This window comes from Citrus sinensis, chromosome 2 (genome assembly GCF_022201045.2).
Source record: "Citrus sinensis cultivar Valencia sweet orange chromosome 2, DVS_A1.0, whole genome shotgun sequence".
Classification (NCBI taxonomy): Eukaryota; Viridiplantae; Streptophyta; class Magnoliopsida; order Sapindales; family Rutaceae; genus Citrus; species Citrus sinensis.
This window is the reverse complement of record NC_068557.1, coordinates 26407479-26427550: the sequence shown is the minus strand read 5'-3', so window position 1 is coordinate 26427550 and position 20072 is coordinate 26407479. Positions and strand designations below refer to the sequence as shown.

General features: G+C 34.8%; 4 protein-coding genes across 4 annotated transcripts; 2 read left to right on the top strand and 2 right to left on the bottom strand.

Annotated features, from left to right (window-relative positions):
* Window positions 1-105: 105 nt before the first annotated feature.
* Window positions 106-5584, top strand: LOC102630297 (GTP-binding protein ERG). Its single transcript, XM_052435355.1, has 8 exons — window positions 106-675; window positions 1363-1452; window positions 1926-2071; window positions 3678-3836; window positions 3944-4014; window positions 4213-4316; window positions 4450-4589; window positions 5102-5584. Exons 1-8 carry the CDS (start codon window positions 199-201, stop codon window positions 5187-5189), a joined length of 1275 nt encoding a protein of 424 aa, XP_052291315.1. The 5' UTR covers window positions 106-198; the 3' UTR covers window positions 5190-5584.
* A 2164-nt stretch (window positions 5585-7748) lies between these two features.
* Window positions 7749-9678, bottom strand: LOC102628876 (protein UNUSUAL FLORAL ORGANS). Its single transcript, XM_006468588.4, has one exon. It carries the CDS (start codon window positions 9257-9259, stop codon window positions 7898-7900), a length of 1362 nt encoding a protein of 453 aa, XP_006468651.1. The 5' UTR covers window positions 9260-9678; the 3' UTR covers window positions 7749-7897.
* Window positions 9679-14820: 5142 nt separating this feature from the next.
* LOC102630599 (UDP-glycosyltransferase 43-like) lies at window positions 14821-16773 on the bottom strand. The gene has a single exon (XM_006468502.4). It carries the CDS (start codon window positions 16673-16675, stop codon window positions 15005-15007), a length of 1671 nt encoding a protein of 556 aa, XP_006468565.2. The 5' UTR covers window positions 16676-16773; the 3' UTR covers window positions 14821-15004.
* Window positions 16774-18025: 1252 nt separating this feature from the next.
* On the top strand, window positions 18026-19854 carry LOC102630904 (hypothetical protein). Its single transcript, XM_052435396.1, has one exon. The coding sequence runs from the start codon at window positions 18194-18196 to the stop codon at window positions 18821-18823; it is 630 nt and encodes a 209-aa protein (XP_052291356.1). The 5' UTR covers window positions 18026-18193; the 3' UTR covers window positions 18824-19854.
* The last annotated feature ends 218 nt before the right edge of the window (window positions 19855-20072 follow it).

Below are 20072 nucleotides of genomic sequence, written 5' to 3'. Positions count from 1 at the left end.
TTTTTAAAATAATTAAAATTTTATTAATAAAAATAATATGCACCGTTAATTACATGTAACGATATATATTGTTTACAATCTTCATACGGTAAAAAAAATTAAGGCATAACAGAGGAGCCCTATTTTTTATTTTGTTTTCACCCAAACTTAGAAGCATAAGATGCTCGTCTCGTTACAGTGGGGTATCTAATCCTTGAAATGAAAGCTTTGAGAGCTTTAAGAACCCTCGCGCCCTTTGCAGAAAAACCCAATAAGCCCCGTTTAAACCCTTTATTCATTCATCGATTCTACTCGGCGCAGCCACAACAAACAGACAATGAAACCGAAAACGACTGTGATTCAGTTTTTGACAGTTCCTATTTCAGAATTCCGACGATTGATGATCCCCAGAATAATAACGCCGCCAAAAAGCAAGAGCCTAATTGGGATGAGAAGTACAGAGAGAGGACTGATAGGATAGTCTTTGGGGAAGAAGCCCAGAAAGGGAAGTTGAGGATTTTTCAGGAGGAAGAAGAGGAGAGGAAGCATAGAGCTCTTGCAAAAGCGCTTCTTCAGGCTGCTTTGGAGAGACAAGAGGAGGAGGAAGAAGAGGTGAAGGAAGAGGACCAGAAATCGGTTGCTGTTGGGATTATTGGCGCGCCTAATGCCGGAAAGTCTTCCATCATTAACTACATGGTTTGTCTACTGATTTTTTTTTTATTTATTTTTTTTCATTTGGGATTGTAGGTTTAAGAATGTTTGATTTTTTGTGTTGGTTTTTGAATGATGGGTTGTTGGGAATTTTTCAAATCTCCATTATTGGTTGAGCTCCATATCTAGAAGTTCTCTAACTTGTAGAAGAAGATTTGTATCTTGTGGTTATGGATGGGTTGATTTTATTTGATTTTTAGTTTGGAGTTGGTATAGAAGTGTTCAATTGGTTGTTTCATGAAATATATGAGATTTTGGAAAGGATTGCTGGAGATTATATTTTTACTTGTATGTTAGTACCAATGATGTGAACTGGATTATATTTTCACTAAGGTTTCATGAATAACTGATGATGGCAAGAGGGAGAATGTTGTGACAGTAAAGGATTCTTTTTTGTATTTTTATAGTATCCTGGTATCGAGGTTTTTTATTTATTTACAAAGTTCAAACTCTGTCATGTCTAGTCTGTCAAGTTTTATTTGAAAACGGTTCAAGAAAACAGATCCAAAGTTATGATGTTTCTATGTTGAGTAAGAGATACTTCTAGTTTAAGCATTCATAATCATATTTTGTAAGAACTAGCTATTATAATGTTTTTGGAGCCTTTCATGACTAACAATTCAGTTGATGACTATGTGCTGATACGTTATATGGTTATTTCATTTGTTATAGGTTGGGACAAAGGTTTCTGCTGTTTCTCGGAAGACGAATACAACTACTCATGAAGTATTAGGAGTGATGACAAAGGCGGACACTCAAATTGTATGTCTTTTTTTTTTTTAATTAATACTTCTCAGTTCAGAGTTCTAACTATTTCCTGTGTTTCATTAATTTCATCTAACAATTTTTTCATAACTCTTTGTGAAGATTAAAATAGTTTATAATATGCAGAAGCACAAGTATGTGATGTGGTATTGATTTATATTAGGCGTCACCTTACTCAAATGCATGGCTGTTTTATGGTGAATCAAAATAGTTTTTTTCTTGTTTAAATTTTTAGCTTTCCTTTTGTGAGATTTCATAAGTATCTTCACTTGTAAATGATGCAAAACAACTCTTCACCATTCCCCTCTCAGAAGTATATTAAAAATTAAGTTAAAACATTCTGATAAGTGATTTTATATTGCTTCTTAATGAGGTAATATGAAAGAAAATAATCTTTTCTTGATATTTTGTATTTGCAATAGTGGTGACTGGAAGCTAGATTATCCTAATTGCATGTATCTGCTATTCAGTGCATCTTTGATACCCCTGGACTTATGTTGAACAAAAGTGGGTACTCTCACAAAGATGTCAAGGTTCGCGTGGAAAGTGCATGGAGTGCGGTTAATCTATTTGAGGTGCTCATGGTTGTTTTTGATGTTCATAGACATCTTACCAGGTTCGTGATCTGTTGAATGTGTTTTGATTAGATTTAAGTTTCTAAGTCAACTTTTCTTTGTGATGCAAACTTAGCAAGATATTATATGAATGGTTCTTGCACTTAGTTCATGATGGAAGGTTTTAATTACTGGTCAAAGGATATGGAACTTGACTACATGCATGCAAATCCAGCTTTTATCTTTAATTTAGCCTTGACCATTTGGAATTTTTTTTAGTTGCCATTCAATCAATTTCTTATAGAAATCCACTTTCTATTGACAGAGAATTAACGACTTCTCCCTGTTATTTTTGTCATTTCATTCTTTCAAGAGAGGTGCTCTCTTTTAGATTTGTTTCCTGTTACCTCGTCATATTCCGTTTGACCAGTTTACATGGCACTCTGAGCTGTCAACTTCACTCAGGGCTATATCATTCTATTCTATGAAGGAAGGTTGCATCTTTTGATATGTGTTCTATGCAATCACACCAAATCGAGTTTGATGACATAACTCTCACTCTGGTCAACTCAACTCAGGGCAATATAATCTTTACTCTTCTTTCTTGATCAAAGTTAAAGATGAAATAATTATTACTTTCAGTCTTTGACTGTGTCACTAGGCTCATTGTCCCATTGTCACTACCTGGAGTAATTTTTGTTTATTTTGCCCCATTGCTCCAATCTTCTGGAACCCACAACACATGGTTGATAGTTGTCAATGTGCCTGTGTCTCCCTAGAGTTTCTTTTGATATGGAAGTTATTTGGCCAAAGATGTTTAAAGATCAATGTTTCCTATCCACCCCCAACACAACCCCCCCCGGACTCTTTTTTTTATTTTCTCTTCTGATAATAGTCTCTCTTTCTCTGTCCTCCTTATCTTCAGGAAATTCCTGTCTTGTGTGATTCTGGATTTTTAATTTTCTTGAGCTTTAAATCTTTCAAGAGTTGCACTTTCCTGGCATAAATCCACATAATTGGAATATCTATTCCCATTCATCAAGGTAGATGGATAAGTATGTATGTATCATGATCTATACTATTGATGAATATGTAATGTGATCCACATCACTTAATTTGTGGAACAGATAATCATACATAGTCATGTATTGTTGCTGCTGCTTGCGAGTGATCAGCAAATACATACTGTCAATGTCAGGATTTTTCATTTTAATGAAAATAACATGCCTAGTGGTAATCAATTGTATACTTTTGTTGTAATATTCCATGGTATCTCTTATGATCTAAGGATTAATCAAGATTCCATGATATCACTTATGATCAAAGGATTAATCAAGTATTTTAATCAAATGTCTAGATGGGTATAGACGTTGCATAAATCCCTTCGGGATGCTCTATTTGGAGCAGGAGTGAGCTATCTCCGTCTTTGAGCTGCAATTATTTTTTCGAATTTCTGAACCGCACTTCATATGTTTGAAGGTTCTATTTGTCTGCTTATTTTTTCTGAGACACTGATATGCTTTGTGTGCTTAAGGACAGTACATAATTTTTGGTTCAACTTCTTGTTTTGAGTAATGCCATTTTACTTCTTGCTTTAGTAGTTGTGAAACGTTTATGCTCTTCTTTTATACTCTTCACTGATAATGTGATCTTTTTTCATCCGGTTAGTCCTGATTCAAGGGTTATAAGATTGATTGAACGTATGGGCAAACAAGCTCCTCCAAAGCAGAAGCGAGTTTTATGTATGAATAAAGTTGATTTAGTTACAAAGAAAAAAGACTTGCTAAAAGTTGCTGAGCAGTTTAAACATCTTCCTGGGTACGAAAGGTAGGGTTTTCTTGTTAGTCATAATAAGTTCTATTTCCCATTTTGTTTGCTGAGCAAGGATGCTTAACATAGCTTCTTTTTCTTTGTTTATTTCATTTATTTTCCAGGATTTTTATGACATCGGGACTGAAGGGTGCTGGATTAAAAGCTCTTACTCAATATTTGATGGAGCAGGCATGTCTTCATCATCTTCACTTCATCTTGATGATATGAGTGTGTGTGTTTTTATGTGGTGTTTCTGGTATATGATTATAATGCAGTTTCTTTTAAATTTTTCTAGGTCTTTGACTAGTTTCTAACCTTAAGCAACAAATGTCTGCTCTTCTAAATCATCATCCTGACTCTGGCTATTTGATGGCTTTTTATGCTTAGGCAGTTCAAAGACCTTGGTCTGAAGATCCATTAACCATGAGTGAAGAAGTTATGAAGAACATTTCATTGGAAGTCGTCCGGGAGAGGTTACTGGACCATGTACATCAGGTACAGCAGATTGTTCTCTTTATGTTGTATAAGGTTGTGGAGCTCCTATCTGGAAATATTATTCTGAAAGAGAGGGAGAGGGCTGGACATGGGTGTTTCTGAACTTATTAAATGAGAAATTTTCTCCTTTCAGGAAATTCCTTACAGTATTGAACATCGGTTGATAGACTGGAAGGATTTACGAGATGGCTCCCTTAGGATTGAACAACACTTGATTACCAACAAGCTAAGCCAGCGAAAAATTCTCGTGGGGAAGAATGGCTCTAAAATAGGGTAATTTGCCCAATCTCCAGGATTACATATCTATTTGTGGTAACCATTGCTGTAATTATTTAGCAACGGAGTTTCTATTTATTATCTCAATGCAAAAAATATGCAATACTATTACAGCATTGCAATAGTATCTGTCATGAGTCCTCATTTCTGTAGTTTTTGCTGGTATTCTGACTTTAATATATTGATATGTGCGATCTGTTCTATCCCATGCTGAACCTGAATGCAACTAACATTATTGTAATTGGACTTAAGTCATTGTTCTGTATAATGCCTCAACAACAAAATTAGACCATTAGTTCAGCAGCAAAATTATCCAGATGTTCTTTCACTAATATGATAAATTCTTCTCAAGCTTCAATCTAGGTGTACAGCACAAGGATTTTATTGATGAACATTGCTACTCTCTTTCAGGCAAAACATCATGTATTTTATTTATTTATTAATAATATTATTATAATTATGATTATTCATGATATCTTACACAAAGAAGTATTATTTTTCTTAAACAGGAGAATAGGTGTTGAAGCTAATGAAGAGCTAAGGTCCATCTTTAAAAGGGATGTGCATCTAATCCTCCAGGTTAGACTAAAGACTTAAGTGATGGGCTCAACAAATGAATCAATTTTTGAGAAGTGCTTCATCTCGCACTGTACCATCTGATTGTGTATATATGAAGAAGGCCTATCAGGTGCACTTCTACGGTAAACATCTGGTTTCTTTCCCTTGCAAAGGTTTTTTAGAGTTGAGCTTTAATTCAGGAGTTTAAATTGGACACCTAGGCGTTGTAACACAAATGCCCCAAGAGCCCCTTATTTTAGGGGGGGAAAAAATCTGCATTATCTTTTCTTGTATTATGTTTATCTTGCAGCATCTCGTTAAGATTAATTTGCCTAGCTTTTTTAATCTGAATTCATTCTGGTATTTATAAATTTTGTACTTATGTACCATTGTACAATGACTACATTATGTTATTCATTGAAAAATTACTTTCATTGGGTTATCAAATAATTTAAGGACAAATACTAATATTTAGTTTCTCCTTCTGTACATGTGCCCAAAATAATAATAATAATAATAATAAAATAAGGATCCCTCTAAGTTACATGCATGTACCTTACATCCCTCTCACATGAATAGTATCCATACACTATTCATGTGAGAGGGATGTAAGGTACATGCATGTAACTTAGCATTACCCATAAAATAAAGGATGGAAAAGGATCTGAATTTGCTTTATATTTTTCCTCGGAGAGTTTACATTTTAACTAACCCAGTGTAGGTCGTAGCTATAAGACAAAATTTGTGTGCAACTAGGATCGCTAAGATTTAGAATTTCTTGTATGGTAGAATTGCGCAATATGTGATTATTATTTGTGTCTATTTACGTTGGAATCGTTCTAAGATAGAGTATGTATTTATAACCACACGATTAAAGTTATAACATTTTTATTATTACGATTAAAGTTATAAAATATGTTTTATTATTTATTACTTTGCATGTGTGGCTTGGAGTCATTGCTTAATTATTTTTGTGTGTTTACATGTGTACATATTTTGTAAAGTACGTGTTTTGAAATGAGTGTTGTTTTATGTCTAGAGAGCTGAGAGAAAGCTTTGCTTCCCTCTCTTTCTCTTCGGTTTAGTAATTAAAAAAAATATTTAAAAATAATAAAAAGTAAAAGGAAATCCAAAAAACAGTACTCCCCTCAACTTAACTGCAACATTACAGCATTACAAAATCAAAGAAGTTTATCATATCTTGCATTGCCTTATGACATTGATTTAACAAATCTCATCAATTTAGCACATAATGATCATCAAAAGACTTATCCTGTTTGATTCTCGAGAAAATGATAGAAAATAAATTAAAAAAGTTCAGAGGAAAAAAAAAAACATAAAAATTTGACTAATCAAGATGACTTTCTTAATTTTAGAATCCGTAAGGACCATGATAGAAAACTAATCTTAGGTTTGGTAGCCGAGAAAATGTAAGCAAAGTAAAAGAAACAGAAGTAGTTCAAAACAAACACGATTTAGCTCACTTAATGTTGACGAGGTGGTGGATGGTGGAATTGGGTTTGTTTGCCGACAGAGCCGTTCAAGAGTGCCGGTTTGCAGTGACAAAGGAGAAGAGTGAAAGAATGTTGCTTTGCCGTGACAGAGGATAGTGGATGAGGATTGACGGGCGGGTGAGGATAAGCTGAGAGGAGTACTGCTTTTTGGATTTCCTCTTATTTTTTTTTAATTATTTTTTAATATATATTTTTAATATTTCAATTGCTAAACCGAAAAGAGTGAGGGAAGCAAAATTGCAGCATATGCTGCCGTTTCTCTCAACTCTCTCGACATTTAGCATTTTCTTTTTAAAAAATGTATAAATGTATCCTTTTTTTTATGAAAATACTAACAAATGTCTTCGCTAGATAATGACTTAGCACCAGTGCATCTGTTCATGATAAAGCCAAGTCTTTAAATGTACACCACTGTACACACGGGGAGAAAGAACATTGAAGATTTCATTGTTTTCAATTTCAGTGCCCACTTTGCAAATCCATTAATTAGTTGCCCAAAAGTGGGGAATGAATTGAAACTTGAGTCATTCCATTTGTAGATTTCATTGCGAAGTCATTACTACTACTACTACTAAGTACTAATCTTCGCCAATGAAGATTAGATGTAAGAGGAATTACAGTGGATTAACAAGCAATAACTTTAACTATCTACACATGACGACGTAGAATCTTTAAACATTCAGGTGAATTCTGAGTTTGAGAGGATCTTACTGTTTGTGAGAGGATGTTAATCCAAAAATTAAAAGTTGATTCATTTAGTTTCAATTTATTAAAGACAGATATGTATTTCTGGAAACAAAGTCCAAATCTTTTTTAGAATTAAAGAAAATTATGATTGTCTCATTGGATTTCAAATGGGAAGATTACAAAGTTTTTTCTTACAAGTAATGTGACATTTAATGTGCCTCGTCAGCAGTGATAATTTGCACAGGCAAGCAAAATAGCAGTACCAAATTTTACCCGGACAATGCGGTAGCAAAATATATAACAAAATAAAAAATATTAAGCACCAATTAGACTGCAAAATTTAACGATGAACGTAGTAGCTATTTGATTTTTGACTCGTTGAGCAGATAACGACGAAAAAAAAGACTGGATACACTAAAGAGACAGTACAGAAAACCATAAACTAGATTCTCCAGAAACACTGAGCTACACTACTACTGCATGCTAGTTCTAAACTAACTTGATAAAACCATTAATTCGTTGGATCAGGAGAGCGGCTAGCCAATTTTAACCACTGAAAGACTGAAACGGAAGTGTCAACTGATCCAAGAGTGCAGTGACTGGAGTAGCAAGCCTAGGCTCATAAGCAAATCCATGCAATTCCCCCTCTCCATCTCCATAATTCCCACCACAATTATTTGCCTGAACGTACGGACACCGTGGAATCCACTGCCAACTCTTCATACAAAGATCAAACAGCAAGGCTTTGTCTGACCCTCGAATCACAATCACAATAAACTCTCCATGGCCAATGGTATCGAACCCATTTCCTGCTTCAATTTCCGCAAACTGAGCGTAAAGTTGCTGCGGCATTCTCTCAATCTCTGCCCACAGTGTTCCGCAGGCTTGCAAGCTCCAAAGCCTCAGGCTCTTTGGCACGTTCAGCTTGCTCTTTTCAACAGCTGCAACGAGGATTAGCTTGCCGTTGCTATCCAACAGGCTTGGCGAACGGAGAAATCTTCGCATGGGAGCTTGAATGTTGAACCACGCGTTGGCTGAGATGTCATAAGCTAGAACGCTGAAGGGGCTGTAGTTCATGCAGTAGAATTTGCCATTAACTTGAACCATGCGGCCTGATTCAAGGCTACAGAGTCTTGGCAGCGAAGAGGTAGTGCCCCAGAGAGAGAAAAACCCACCAGCGTCAATATGAAAGCTTTCAGATGACAGATTCTTGACTGCATACGGAGATATCAAGTCGTCTCCGGCAACAGTTACATCAACAGCCGTGGGGGTGACTTTCAAGCCGATTGAAGGAAAGAGTCGGGGTCTTAGAGTGGGTGGCAACTGAGAGAGCGAGCCAGTGACCGGGTTGCATAGGATCAAAGTCTTGGCTCCAGCGTGATCGGATACCCAGCAGACTAAGCCGCCGGAAGAGGAAGCAGGAGAGAACTCAGATGGAACCAAAGCGAAGGAAATTCGATACCAAGAAAGCTCATGAGGATCGAAGAGGTAACCTTCACAGCATGTAGCAGCAGCAGCTGATCTAATACTATTGTTATTGGTAGTGTAGATATAGCTGGTGGTTTTGATGAGGGGTGTTTTTTGGTTGAAGAAAAGGAACCAATGGTGGCGTGGGGAAACATGGATGTATAATTCAAGAAAGCTGTTAGAGAACAAGAGGCCATACCATCTTTTACAGACGGCACGGGCTCGGAAGAAGGCCGGTGGCGGGAGAAATGCAAGAACGCGATCCAGGAGGCGCTGTGGAAGCTTGCTCCAGATTCTACTGTCCATCCAGGGACATGCAGTAAACATAGGATTATTGCTTGTGGCAGTGCCACTGCCACTGCCACTACCACAGCTGCTGCTGCTGCTTGTGAAGGTGTAGGAGAAAGGTGAAGCCATTGATAAGGTGTTAAATGCTTCCATCTTGGACGAGGAATTATGTTTGCAAAAGAGCTGACGGCTTTCTTTGGGAAGAAGTTGGTTTTTGATAATCTTTTATCTAGGGTTTGTTGGTGTTGTTGTGGTTGGGTTGGAAGGGACAAGTGTTTATATAGAAGTGAAGGAGACTTTTTTTTTTTTTTTTTAAATCTTCTTTTGAATTTTTTTTTTCTCTTTTTCATTTTTAAATATTTTTTTTTATAAATTATGATTTTGTTTTTAGGGCTTGTTTTCTAGTAGACTTTGGAGAATTGCAGTGATGATTCTGATGGTTTCATCTATCAAATCATGAGTGTTTTCTTGTCAAAGGCCGAGGAACCAAGGACACTTTGCAGCGTAGGAGACGACGAAGGCAACTCATTTGCCACACAACGTGTGTCCTTTTTTATACTTTGATAATTCAAATATTCAATCACTCACACCCTACTTCAATTAAAAGAAGAGCTGCAAAGGCCAATAGCACTATTGTCGTTCGTTTTCATGGCAAGTGCGACACAAAATTAAATTCTCAATCCTGATCAAGTTTTGATCATCACTTTCATATGTTTAAAAATGCCGAAGTTGGTGTCATAAATTTAGAGAGAATCTGGGAAATCTTTCAATCTATTTTTTTTTGCCTAAATTTCAGAAAAATCGACAACGATTCCAATCTCAGTTGTATCAAAATCAGTGATATATATAGTAGTTTCTTTTTTGCCTCTTAATATTACAGTATAAATTCACTAATACTTGTAATAAAAAATGAATCACCAAAATTTTACTATGTATGTGACTATGTGGTGGTGTAATCTGAGTAATTCTGAGATAATTTTTCGAATAAAATCAATCCCCACTAATCTAATTTTGAAAGCGTACTTGAAATGGGTTTTTGAATTAGGCGCTCTTAATCAACTACAAAAAATAAATTTGAGAAAGCTGAGAACAATAGCTCAGAAAGTCGAACAAATTTGCCAGCGTTGGAGATTGGAGAACAAATTTTCTTGGAAAGATCTTCAAGAAAAAGTAAAATTTGTAGAAGAAAAACGATGACAAACTTAATTTGAATCTCAGTAGCAATAAAATGCTGCGGTTAGTTTTATGAGGAGTGTGTACGGTTGTAATCGTTAAGATTAAATTTCTGTCATGTGTTGAAATTCTTACGATTGGTTGCATGAATTTGTAGTGTATTTAGGAGTACCCAAATCTTTTTCTAAATTTTAACAAGTTTTCTTTCACAGCTTTTTATTGGGCTTTTCTGTAATTAACGTCCCCTTCTCGGAAAATTCAATTCAGCTTTGCTTCCGAGGACTCCCATGATAATTATTAAGTGATGTAAGAGTTTTACTGAAAAAAATTGAACAGTGACTACTCAACCTCTGGGGGCAGTTTAATCATTTTTGTGCGTTGATTTCTGGATTGTTTAAAAAAAAAAGGTGGATTTTAATTAAAGTGAATTTAGCCGGCCCGGCTTTTATATTGTGGTTGAAAAGTTATAATTTTTATTAAAATATTTAAGGAATTGATTTATTATTTGTTTATGAGAAATTATCATTACATTACTTTTATTTTATTTTATGTTCATTCAATCACTAAAAATTTTAATATGTTCTCTGCATCACTTTTTTTTTTTTAAATTTGTATCAACTAGATATTTTTGCACTAACACCGTTAAATAATTTAAACGAAATGATAATTTTACTCCTAAATAAATTAAAAAATTATTTTATTTTATAAAAACTTAAAAAATAATAAAATTATTATTATAAAAATACCCTTAAATTCAATAAAAAAATCTTAAATAGAGGTGCTCAGCTGATTTTTATTAAATTTCGATTTTATAAAATTTTAATAATTATTTTTATTAAAATTAAAATTTTGCAAAATTTTAATAAAAATAACTAAATTTATAATTTTGCAAAATTTTATTAAAATAATTGAATTTATTTATTAAAAAATAAATCCCAAAATTTTAATAATTTAGGGGTTTTTATTAAATCCCAAAATTTTACAATTATTTTTATAATTATATTTTTTATTCAGATTTTTATTAAAAATAAAAATTATAATTTTGGGATTTATTTTTTATTAAACTTAGGGATATTTTTATAATAATAATTTTTTTATTTTTTAAAATTTTTATAAAATAAAATAATTTTTTAATTTATTTCAAGGTAAAATTATTATTTTATTTAAATTAGTTAACCAGTGATTCTAATGAGACGAGGTATCTTATTTTCAGGCAATATTAAACTCTTGAACCTTTTTTTTTTTTTTTTGGAAGATAAACAAATGCTGGAATTAGAATATTCTGAATTTTAATATTAAAAATTGATATTGTTAAATCATCTATGGTCACATGTAGCATGTATCTCTTTTTTTGCTTTTGGCTTTGGGTCGAAGAACCTGTTGATGGTTTTGAGATATCATTTCAACTGCAGTTTTCACACAATCAAAAAGAGTATGTCATATCATACGTCCAATCCCATCTATCTCTCACTCAAATCGGTGATAGATTTTTACTTTTTTTATTTTTTTCTCAGGTGAGGTGGCGTGTGATCTCTCTCTCTGGTCTATGTCTCTGCTGTACACGTGACAACACCCCCACTAATTTTTACTTCCTTTCTCTCAGCAGTAAGTAATATTCTCTTCATCTAACACAATTGGCTTTTGTATGGTTTTGTTTAAGGGAAGTGAGAAGAAAGTGTTTATCAGAACTCTCACTCTCACCCCCCCCCACCCCCCACCCCCCCTCCCCCCCCCTTCAATTAAAATAAGGCACCTGCTGGGTTGGAGTATCTCCAAAATAGAGCAACCCTAATTTTAAAAAGTTGACTGAATATTTTGGAGACTGGTGGTGTATGTTGGAGATACTCCAAGTAACTGAACCCAATAAATAATTATCACTTCACACACACTGTCTAGTTCATGTCAGTCCATCATCCTCTCTAGTATTATCATTTGTCTCAGAATTTTCAAAAATGGAAAAAGTTTACTTGTCATATTTGGTAGTCCTTGCTTTCCGTCAAGAAACCTCCATTTTTGGTATAAAGATAATGACCTGATTTGGAAATTGTGTCTTTCTTCAAGCAATCTCTCGTTCAGAACTTAACCTGCAGCTGGACGGACTGTCTTCATCTGAATTTTTATTTATTTATTTATTTATTTTTTACCATTTTTTTTTTCTTTTGTCAACTTGGCCAAATTTCTACTCTCATTTTTTCAGTTTGACTTTGTCCAAATTTAATGGAACTTTTGTTTGTTGATGACTTGGCAGCTATCGAGAAAGTAATAGTCATAACGAAAGTATATATGACTATCGAGAAAGTAATAGTCATAACGAAAGTAATATCCATGCCTGATATTTTATATATAAATTGTTTTGAACCATTTTATGAACTGGCTATCTTCCCATTCATGCATGCATGCATGCATGAGTTTCAAACCCACCATCTCACTCAGTTAGGAGTGTTTACGTACCCTCCCCTGCATTAGTTAACATTGATATGCAAATGATAATAAAATATCTATTAATATTAACAATTTAAAAACAAAAAAACCAGTATATATGACCAACTAAATGCAATGTTAAACTGTCACAAAGGGTCTAATAAATGGGGACTATATAATAATAAGTGACATATAAAAAATTAACGCGACTCAAAGAATGCTCTCCGGGAGTTGGGAGTTGTTTGTTTTATCTAAATTTCCAATTGCTACCCTCTCCAGTAACTATATTTGTTTGTCTTATCAAAGCTTTCAGTTGCTAAGCTCTTCAATAGCTCTATGTTTTTTTTTTTTTTTTTTTTTTTATTTAAGCTTCCGACTGCTGAGCTTTTCAGTAGCTAACTTATGTAAGTTATAAGCTGTTGTTGAGCTCTTTGCCTTATCTGAACTTCCAGCAGCTGGGCTCTCTAACAGCCCCCCGACTCATTTGCCTTGCCTACAACTTCTAGCAGCTGGAGACAGGCCCTCATTCCAATACTTTCTTTTCCTCCACCAACTCAATGACATCATCCTCTTCCTACTACTTCTACTACTACTACTTCAGATATAATTTATTAAAATAGCTATAATTTATTATTATTAATTATTAATTATTATTTAAATCAAAGATAAAATGGGTCTTAAAAAGTTTAGTTGGGATAAAAAAATCATTTACGGGAATGAAGTTCTTATTCCTAAACTCCCCTTAAGAATTAGAACTCTAGTAATGATTCCTAAATTTATTAGTCCAATACTATTTTGATTCCAATTCCAAACCTTAATTTTTGTAAGTAAATGCGTCGTTCATTTTGATTCCAGAATTTACATTCTCATTGCTGGTATGTAATCACACTATTGATTCTATCAAGTTAATTTGATTTGGTTTAAATTTAATTCTTATTAATATCTCTCCGAGTCTCTCCTAAGTTATTCATTACAAAAATGCTTTTGATTTTAAAATTCGGTGGACCCAAGTGGTCTAGGAAATCGTAAATCGACGCTTGTCGAATCACAAGGCATCCATCTTCTATGTTTTGATTTTCCTACCATCAATGATTCAACACCATTTTACAGTCCCTGCCAAGTTAACAATGGCTTAAAATTTATGGTGCACTTCGACTATTAATTAATTGTAGTTATAGCATTTTTGTGCAAACACCAACTCGTATTCATTATTGCAGGAATTCGAATCACTACGGACGAATCCTGATTTAATCAAATCTATTTATACACCTCTTATCAACATAATGAAAATGCTCTTATTTAAGTCAACCCACATTTAGAACATTAAAAATTACCCCATTATTTGTGGCATGGTTTTTTTGTATTACTTCGACAAAATACCAAGTAAAAAATAGAAAAAAAAAACATTAACATGGTTTCAATGCAAATGTAAGCTTATTTTTTGGGCAAATTTTAGATTATCCCTATTGTGAATTGATTATTTTCACATCACCTCTTCTCCTTTTTTTTTTTTTAAGATGAAAGGAAAATTGAAGGTTGATTGATGAATTTTTTTAATCTTATTAATAAATATGAAGTAAATTGATTTTTAAAAAAATAACAGCTGATTTGAAGATAATTAATGTATAATGAGTAATCAGCAATTAATTAAAATAATCTAAACATAATTCATACATTGATTCACTGATTTGTAACTCATTTTTACATTATTTTAACTAATTATAAATTACATGAAATAATCGGTTTAGTAATGGCTGTTGATTTTTCAATGCTCAATTAACTTTTACCAATGCCTCCTACCTTGGACACCGCCAGCCATAATTCAATACCTAACTTATGATAAAACTTTGGAATATATTTATTAGTACTCTTTTTTTTTTTTTTTTTCCTTTTTCCCTCCTCTCTCTGTTAATGCAAGTGACTTGCTGATATTCTCACCTATATTATCATAGATAAAACAAATCAAACCCAACTTTATTATTAAAATAAAAACCAAAATAACGACAAAAAAATTTTACTCTGATTCGCCTTTTAGACAACCACTAAATTATAATATATGTAATTATATCTTGTAAGTTATTTTTTATGATTCTTTAATTATTTAACCTATAACAATTGAGTCATAAAAAAAAATTATTTATGAATTACTATAAATTTGACACCGTATATAAGGCTTAACAAGCCACTTCTTAATAATGACAATGGCCTTAATATGATAATGTTCGAAATTAACAAAGCTGTCGTGACGAAATTCAGTCCCCAAGTCCCACTATCTCTCCAGTCGTCTCCGTCATCAAACCCAAGCTACTGGAAAGTCGAGTGGATCAATTTCCTCTGAGCTTCAAAATTTCTTACATCAGCCACTATTTTCTCAATCAATGACCCTAAAGATTTATTGGATGACCCTTCCTCCATCACAGCCGTCCGACTCTTCTCTCTCATTTCCTTAACCTTTTTTCTCACTTCATCATCACCGTCCATCAGGCGCCGTAACCCCCACTCAATCTCCTCCGCCGACACCAAGTCACTACCTCTACCGTCCCTATAATCCAATCTAATCTCCACCGCTAATCTCAATTCCTTCACCAACTCAAAAGCGTTCATTTGTTGCTCAGCGTAAAGCGGCCACGTAGCAATTGGTACACCGTACCATAGACTCTCCAACACGGAATTCCACCCGCAATGTGACACGAACCCTCCGATTGCTTGATGGGACAAAATCGTCACTTGTGGGACCCACCCACAAACCAACCCAACTCCAGCCGTCCGATTTAAAAATCCTTCGGGCAACATCTCCTTAACCTTAAGGTTTGTGTACTCCCCAGGAAGATATATTTTGCTCTTGGATGGTTCACGGATTGACCATAAAAACCGAAACCCGACCCGTTGTAACCCGATTGCAATCTCTCGCAGTTGGGGTCCAACAAAACTTCCCATGCTCCCGAAACACAGGAATACCACCGACGATGGAGGCTGATCATCAAGCCATTTCATGATACTTTCATGATGAACCCGGTCTGGGTGCCATTGAGCCGGTCCATTGAGGTCAAGAACCGGACCGATCGGGTAAACCGGTGGCATCCCGTTTACAGAAATCGACTCGATTGCGTAAGGTTCAAGTTCTTGAAACGTGTTTACAACAATACCCTCGGTTTCCATATATCTCGCAGCATGACGAAGATACCAAACATACCCATCTCGCTTTCGTTTCAACACCGTCGAAGGTAAAACAGAAGGAGGTAAGGGATTGGCAAAACTCGGTATCACCAACTCGGTTGTCGAGTCTTTGGGGACAAAGAAATCGGTATTTGACTCAACGAACTCGTTCGCGATCTGGGCGTCTATGTTTGGAAAGTGAAGCATGAATCCCAAAAAGCTCGCTGGTGAAGCGAAGTAAAGATAGCAGGGGATGCCGAGTTGATTAGCGACATCGGTCATGGAAGTACAAAACATGTCGATGAATAACCCAGCAACTCGGTCCGAGTCTTCGGAGTCTGACTCGGTCTCGATGAGGTTGGTGATTTCGTTCTTTACGTGGGGTTTGTGTTTTTCAATGAACAGAGATAGGTAGCCAAGAGTGGATTTGTACTGATCCGGTGAGGGAGGGTCTACAGAAGGGAGGTAGACGAAGTTGATATTATGAGCATCAGTTGTTGTGGCCAAAGCGTCCCGTGATTTGACGTAGGCGTTGACGATGGGCCGTTCTGGTACGGTCATGATGAGGACTGTGGCGCAGAATCGACGGTCGCGATTGGTCAGCAGATGCGCGAATTCAACGAGTGGAACGAGATTGCCCATTTCTGGGGTACAAATGAGAACAACCCGGAACTTCTTCATGGCTGCAGGGGGTTTCTTTCTCTGCTCACTGTTGGGTCGCTTTGGCCTATAAATTATGCTGAAGTCTGAAGTTTTTCTTTCTCTTATTAACTTCTTTTTCGGATTTTTTGTATTATAGGACCGGAACTTCAATGTCATAATGGACTAGCACATGATTTTTTTTTCCTAATTTAATTAAAGTATTATTTACTTGTTGGACAAGAATTTCTAGTACCCATCACGTGATTTTCAACTAATTACTAATTTAATTAAAATAGTATTGTTTGACAAGAATTTCGAGTTTCTTACACTTTTTAATTTTCAGTTTGTTCGCTTAATTGACCCATTACATAACTCTTTTAATTAATTAATTAATTTAGTTATTTACTTTTAATTTTCAATAGAATTTCTAGTTCCGTTCCCGGTCACGTACACGAATTTCCTTTGCAAACAATAGAAAGAAGGACCTAAAAATAAATAAAAATATATATCTGGGCATTATCATTTACAAATTGGAGAGTGTGTATTCAGCTAATATTTTATATATTTATTTTAGACAATTTTTGATGCATCATTCTTTTTTATTGCGACACCAGATATAAAATTTCTATTCTAATTGTGCATCTAATATTACTCTACATTGTATACACGCTCCTAAGTGCTAACTACACTGACACCTCAGGAAAAAACCGTTTCTAGTCAAACCCGATAGTCAGTGAAGCCTTTTTCTTGTTAAATACTTCACCATGTTGTCTGTCCATTGCCTATATTTACTCTTTCAAGATGATATAAAAGTGATTGTAAAAAACAAAAATATTCTTAACCTGTTTGTTTTAATTTTTCTCCTTTTTTTTTAGTGTTTTTTAGTGTGAAATAATGTTTTGATTGTTCAAATTTTGATTATGGCATTGTTGTATATTTATATATGGCGTTCGAATTTTACTTTGTAGATATCTATATTCTAATTAGAATTTTTAATGGAATATATTTTATTGATACAAATTAAAGACGATATATACTGATATTTTCAAATAAAGAAAGAAATGCCTTTTTAATATTTCATTATAAGAGATGTGTGGTTTTCTCTTGTGTGAATTGTTCTTTTTTTTTCTCTTCTGTATTTGTTCACTATTATTTCATATTTAAGTTTTTTATTTATTTTATAAAACAACAAATGTCTAATCACCAGTAGTTTGAAAAAAAAAAAAAAGAGATAATGACATATTTTGTAATTACACAGGATAAGAATTCATTCATATTAAATTTACTTCGTCCAATTAATTTAATTGGTTCGTTTTCATTTCTTAATTTTCTCTTTTCAGCAGCTTTTATTTATTTATTATAAATAAAATAGTTTAATCTCTAATTTATATAAAATAGATTATATCAAGGTAACATTTTTATTTAAGTTTATTATCATTTGACTATTTTAATGGAGATTATTTAGTTGGGCAATGATCGCTTTATAAATCACATTAAAAAAAGAAAAAGAAATCATGGTTGCATAAAAATGGGAATGGTATTCGTGATTATTCGAAAATTTAATTTTTCAACAAGAAACAACTTTAAAGTTTAAACAAAGAGAAGCAACAATATAAGAAAAGCATACAAGGTCTCCGTTATCTCCATAGCAAAAGCCAATCCACCTTTGGTCTTCTCTGCTTTTCTAGCAAAACAATGGCTACAGGCGCCGCTCTACTATCCCTCCGTTCGCCGCCGTTTCTCTCAAACCCTAAAACCCTCCACCAATCTCCCTGCCGTGCCTCCCCCTCTTTCCTGCCCATCAAAGCCGCAGCCACATCGTCATCCTCATCTCTCCCAACTTTACCCCTCAAGACCCCCAAAATCACACCTCTCTCCCCTCTGCTCAACGACTCAACTCGCACCGTCACCACCCTCCTATCTCTCTCCGGATTTCTCCTCAAATTCGCCATCTCCAAAATCCCAACCCTCCCACAACCAACAACCAATTTGGTTCAGTCTGTGGGGCCCTTGTTCTTCGCGGCTCTCCGTGAGCGCCCTAGCGGGAGCTTGAACACGCCGCTCACGGTTGTGGCGGCGGGATTGGCCAAGTGGCTTGACATTTACAGTGGGGTTTTGTTGGTTAGGGTTTTGCTGAGTTGGTTCCCCAACATTCCTTGGGAAAGGCAGCCGCTTTCGGCCATTCGGGACTTGTGTGATCCTTATTTGAATCTCTTTCGGAATATTATCCCCCCTGTTTTCGATACACTGGATGTCAGCCCCTTGTTAGCTTTCGCCGTTTTGGGAACACTCGCCCAGATACTTACTTTCAGTCGGGGAGCGTGAGTAAGTGTCATTAATAGTGAATATTGGGTTCTCAAATATTGATACAGTTTTGATTGTTGGATGTACGTGCCAGTTTCTAATGTGGTATTGTCACATTTTGATACTTAGTGCCATGTTTGAATTTTACATTTGAGTTGCTCGTAGTGTTTTGCATTTCCTGTTGCTTGATCTTGGGAATTTCCAATTAATGTTTGAAAAGATTTTTTGTGTTGAATAGGTAGAAATGAGCTGATAATTTCTTACTTGATGTTTGAAAATCTTATCTGATTTCCTATATCCGAGTTATTTCAGACACGTGCATCTATGGGAGGTAGGGAGGGAAGATAGAATCAATGGTTTTGAGTTGTAGATATACTGTCCTGGCAGTGATGGTTGCTCTTTTACAGGAATTGTTTCCGTGGAATGGAGTGTGCGGGTGTGGTTGCATGTTTGCATGAGATAGACATTGAGATAGATAATAGATAGATAACTTGTTAAAATAACTACTCTTTCTAAAATCTGAACAAGAACAAGAACTAGAGTAACTTTTGCTGGAATTCACATACACGGTAACTTGTTAAAAAAAAAAATTAGTTATCTTTGCTTTAACATTAACCTAAAATAAGAGTTGCGCTCTTTGCTTTGGTGCGTTGAATGGGCACCTATGTAATGCCTGGTTTCCTGCATCCATAACTTGACTGTCTAGTCTGTGCTTACGTCTGAATTATATTGCGATTGGCTTGCAATGCACTTTACCAGGACAATCAAATGGTTTGTGGTACGTTCTATCCCCAATAAGATTTTTCAGAAGCTGGAAACAATAGCTTAGCTTTGATGAAGATCAGATGATACCTCTTGTGATGCCTTGTAGAAGTTTTAAGAAGTTGAAATGTTGTTACAGCAAAAATAGTTCTTTTGATTGTAAAATTATATACCGAGGAATTTTCAAGCCACAAATAACACCAAAATCTTGTTGCCATTTGCTAAACTAGGAGCATTATTCCTTGATTTGTTTCTTACTGATTCTATCTCATATGGCTTCTTTTGGGGTCTCTCAATGTTGGAGAATCAGTTTCCTGTTTCTCTTAACCTTGATGTTTTGAGTAGCTTATGCACTAATGGATAGAATTTATGATTCCATGATCTTTACTGGAGACAATCTTTCGGAGCACTTTTCTTCACATGTAAGGAGTAAAGTAGCTCTGTTCTAGTTCTCAAGGTTAGAGATAAGAACATCAGAAAAGGTTTTTATCAGAAGCTTTTCTTTATC

Excerpts from the sequence above, each read along its gene's own strand:
- LOC102630297 (XM_052435355.1), top strand. The coding sequence starts at position 199 with ATGAAAGCTTTGAGAGCTTTAAGAACCCTCGCGCCCTTTGCAGAAAAA. Across the intron at positions 676-1,362 it reads CTTCCATCATTAACTACATG|GTTGGGACAAAGGTTTCTGC; the intron begins GTTTGTCTACTG and ends CATTTGTTATAG. Across the intron at positions 4,015-4,212 it reads ATATTTGATGGAGCAGGCAT|TTCAAAGACCTTGGTCTGAA; the intron begins GTCTTCATCATC and ends ATGCTTAGGCAG.
- LOC102628876 (XM_006468588.4), bottom strand. The coding sequence starts at position 9,259 with ATGGAAGCATTTAACACCTTATCAATGGCTTCACCTTTCTCCTACACC.
- LOC102630599 (XM_006468502.4), bottom strand. The coding sequence starts at position 16,675 with ATGACATTGAAGTTCCGGTCCTATAATACAAAAAATCCGAAAAAGAAG.
- LOC102630904 (XM_052435396.1), top strand. The coding sequence starts at position 18,194 with ATGGCTACAGGCGCCGCTCTACTATCCCTCCGTTCGCCGCCGTTTCTC.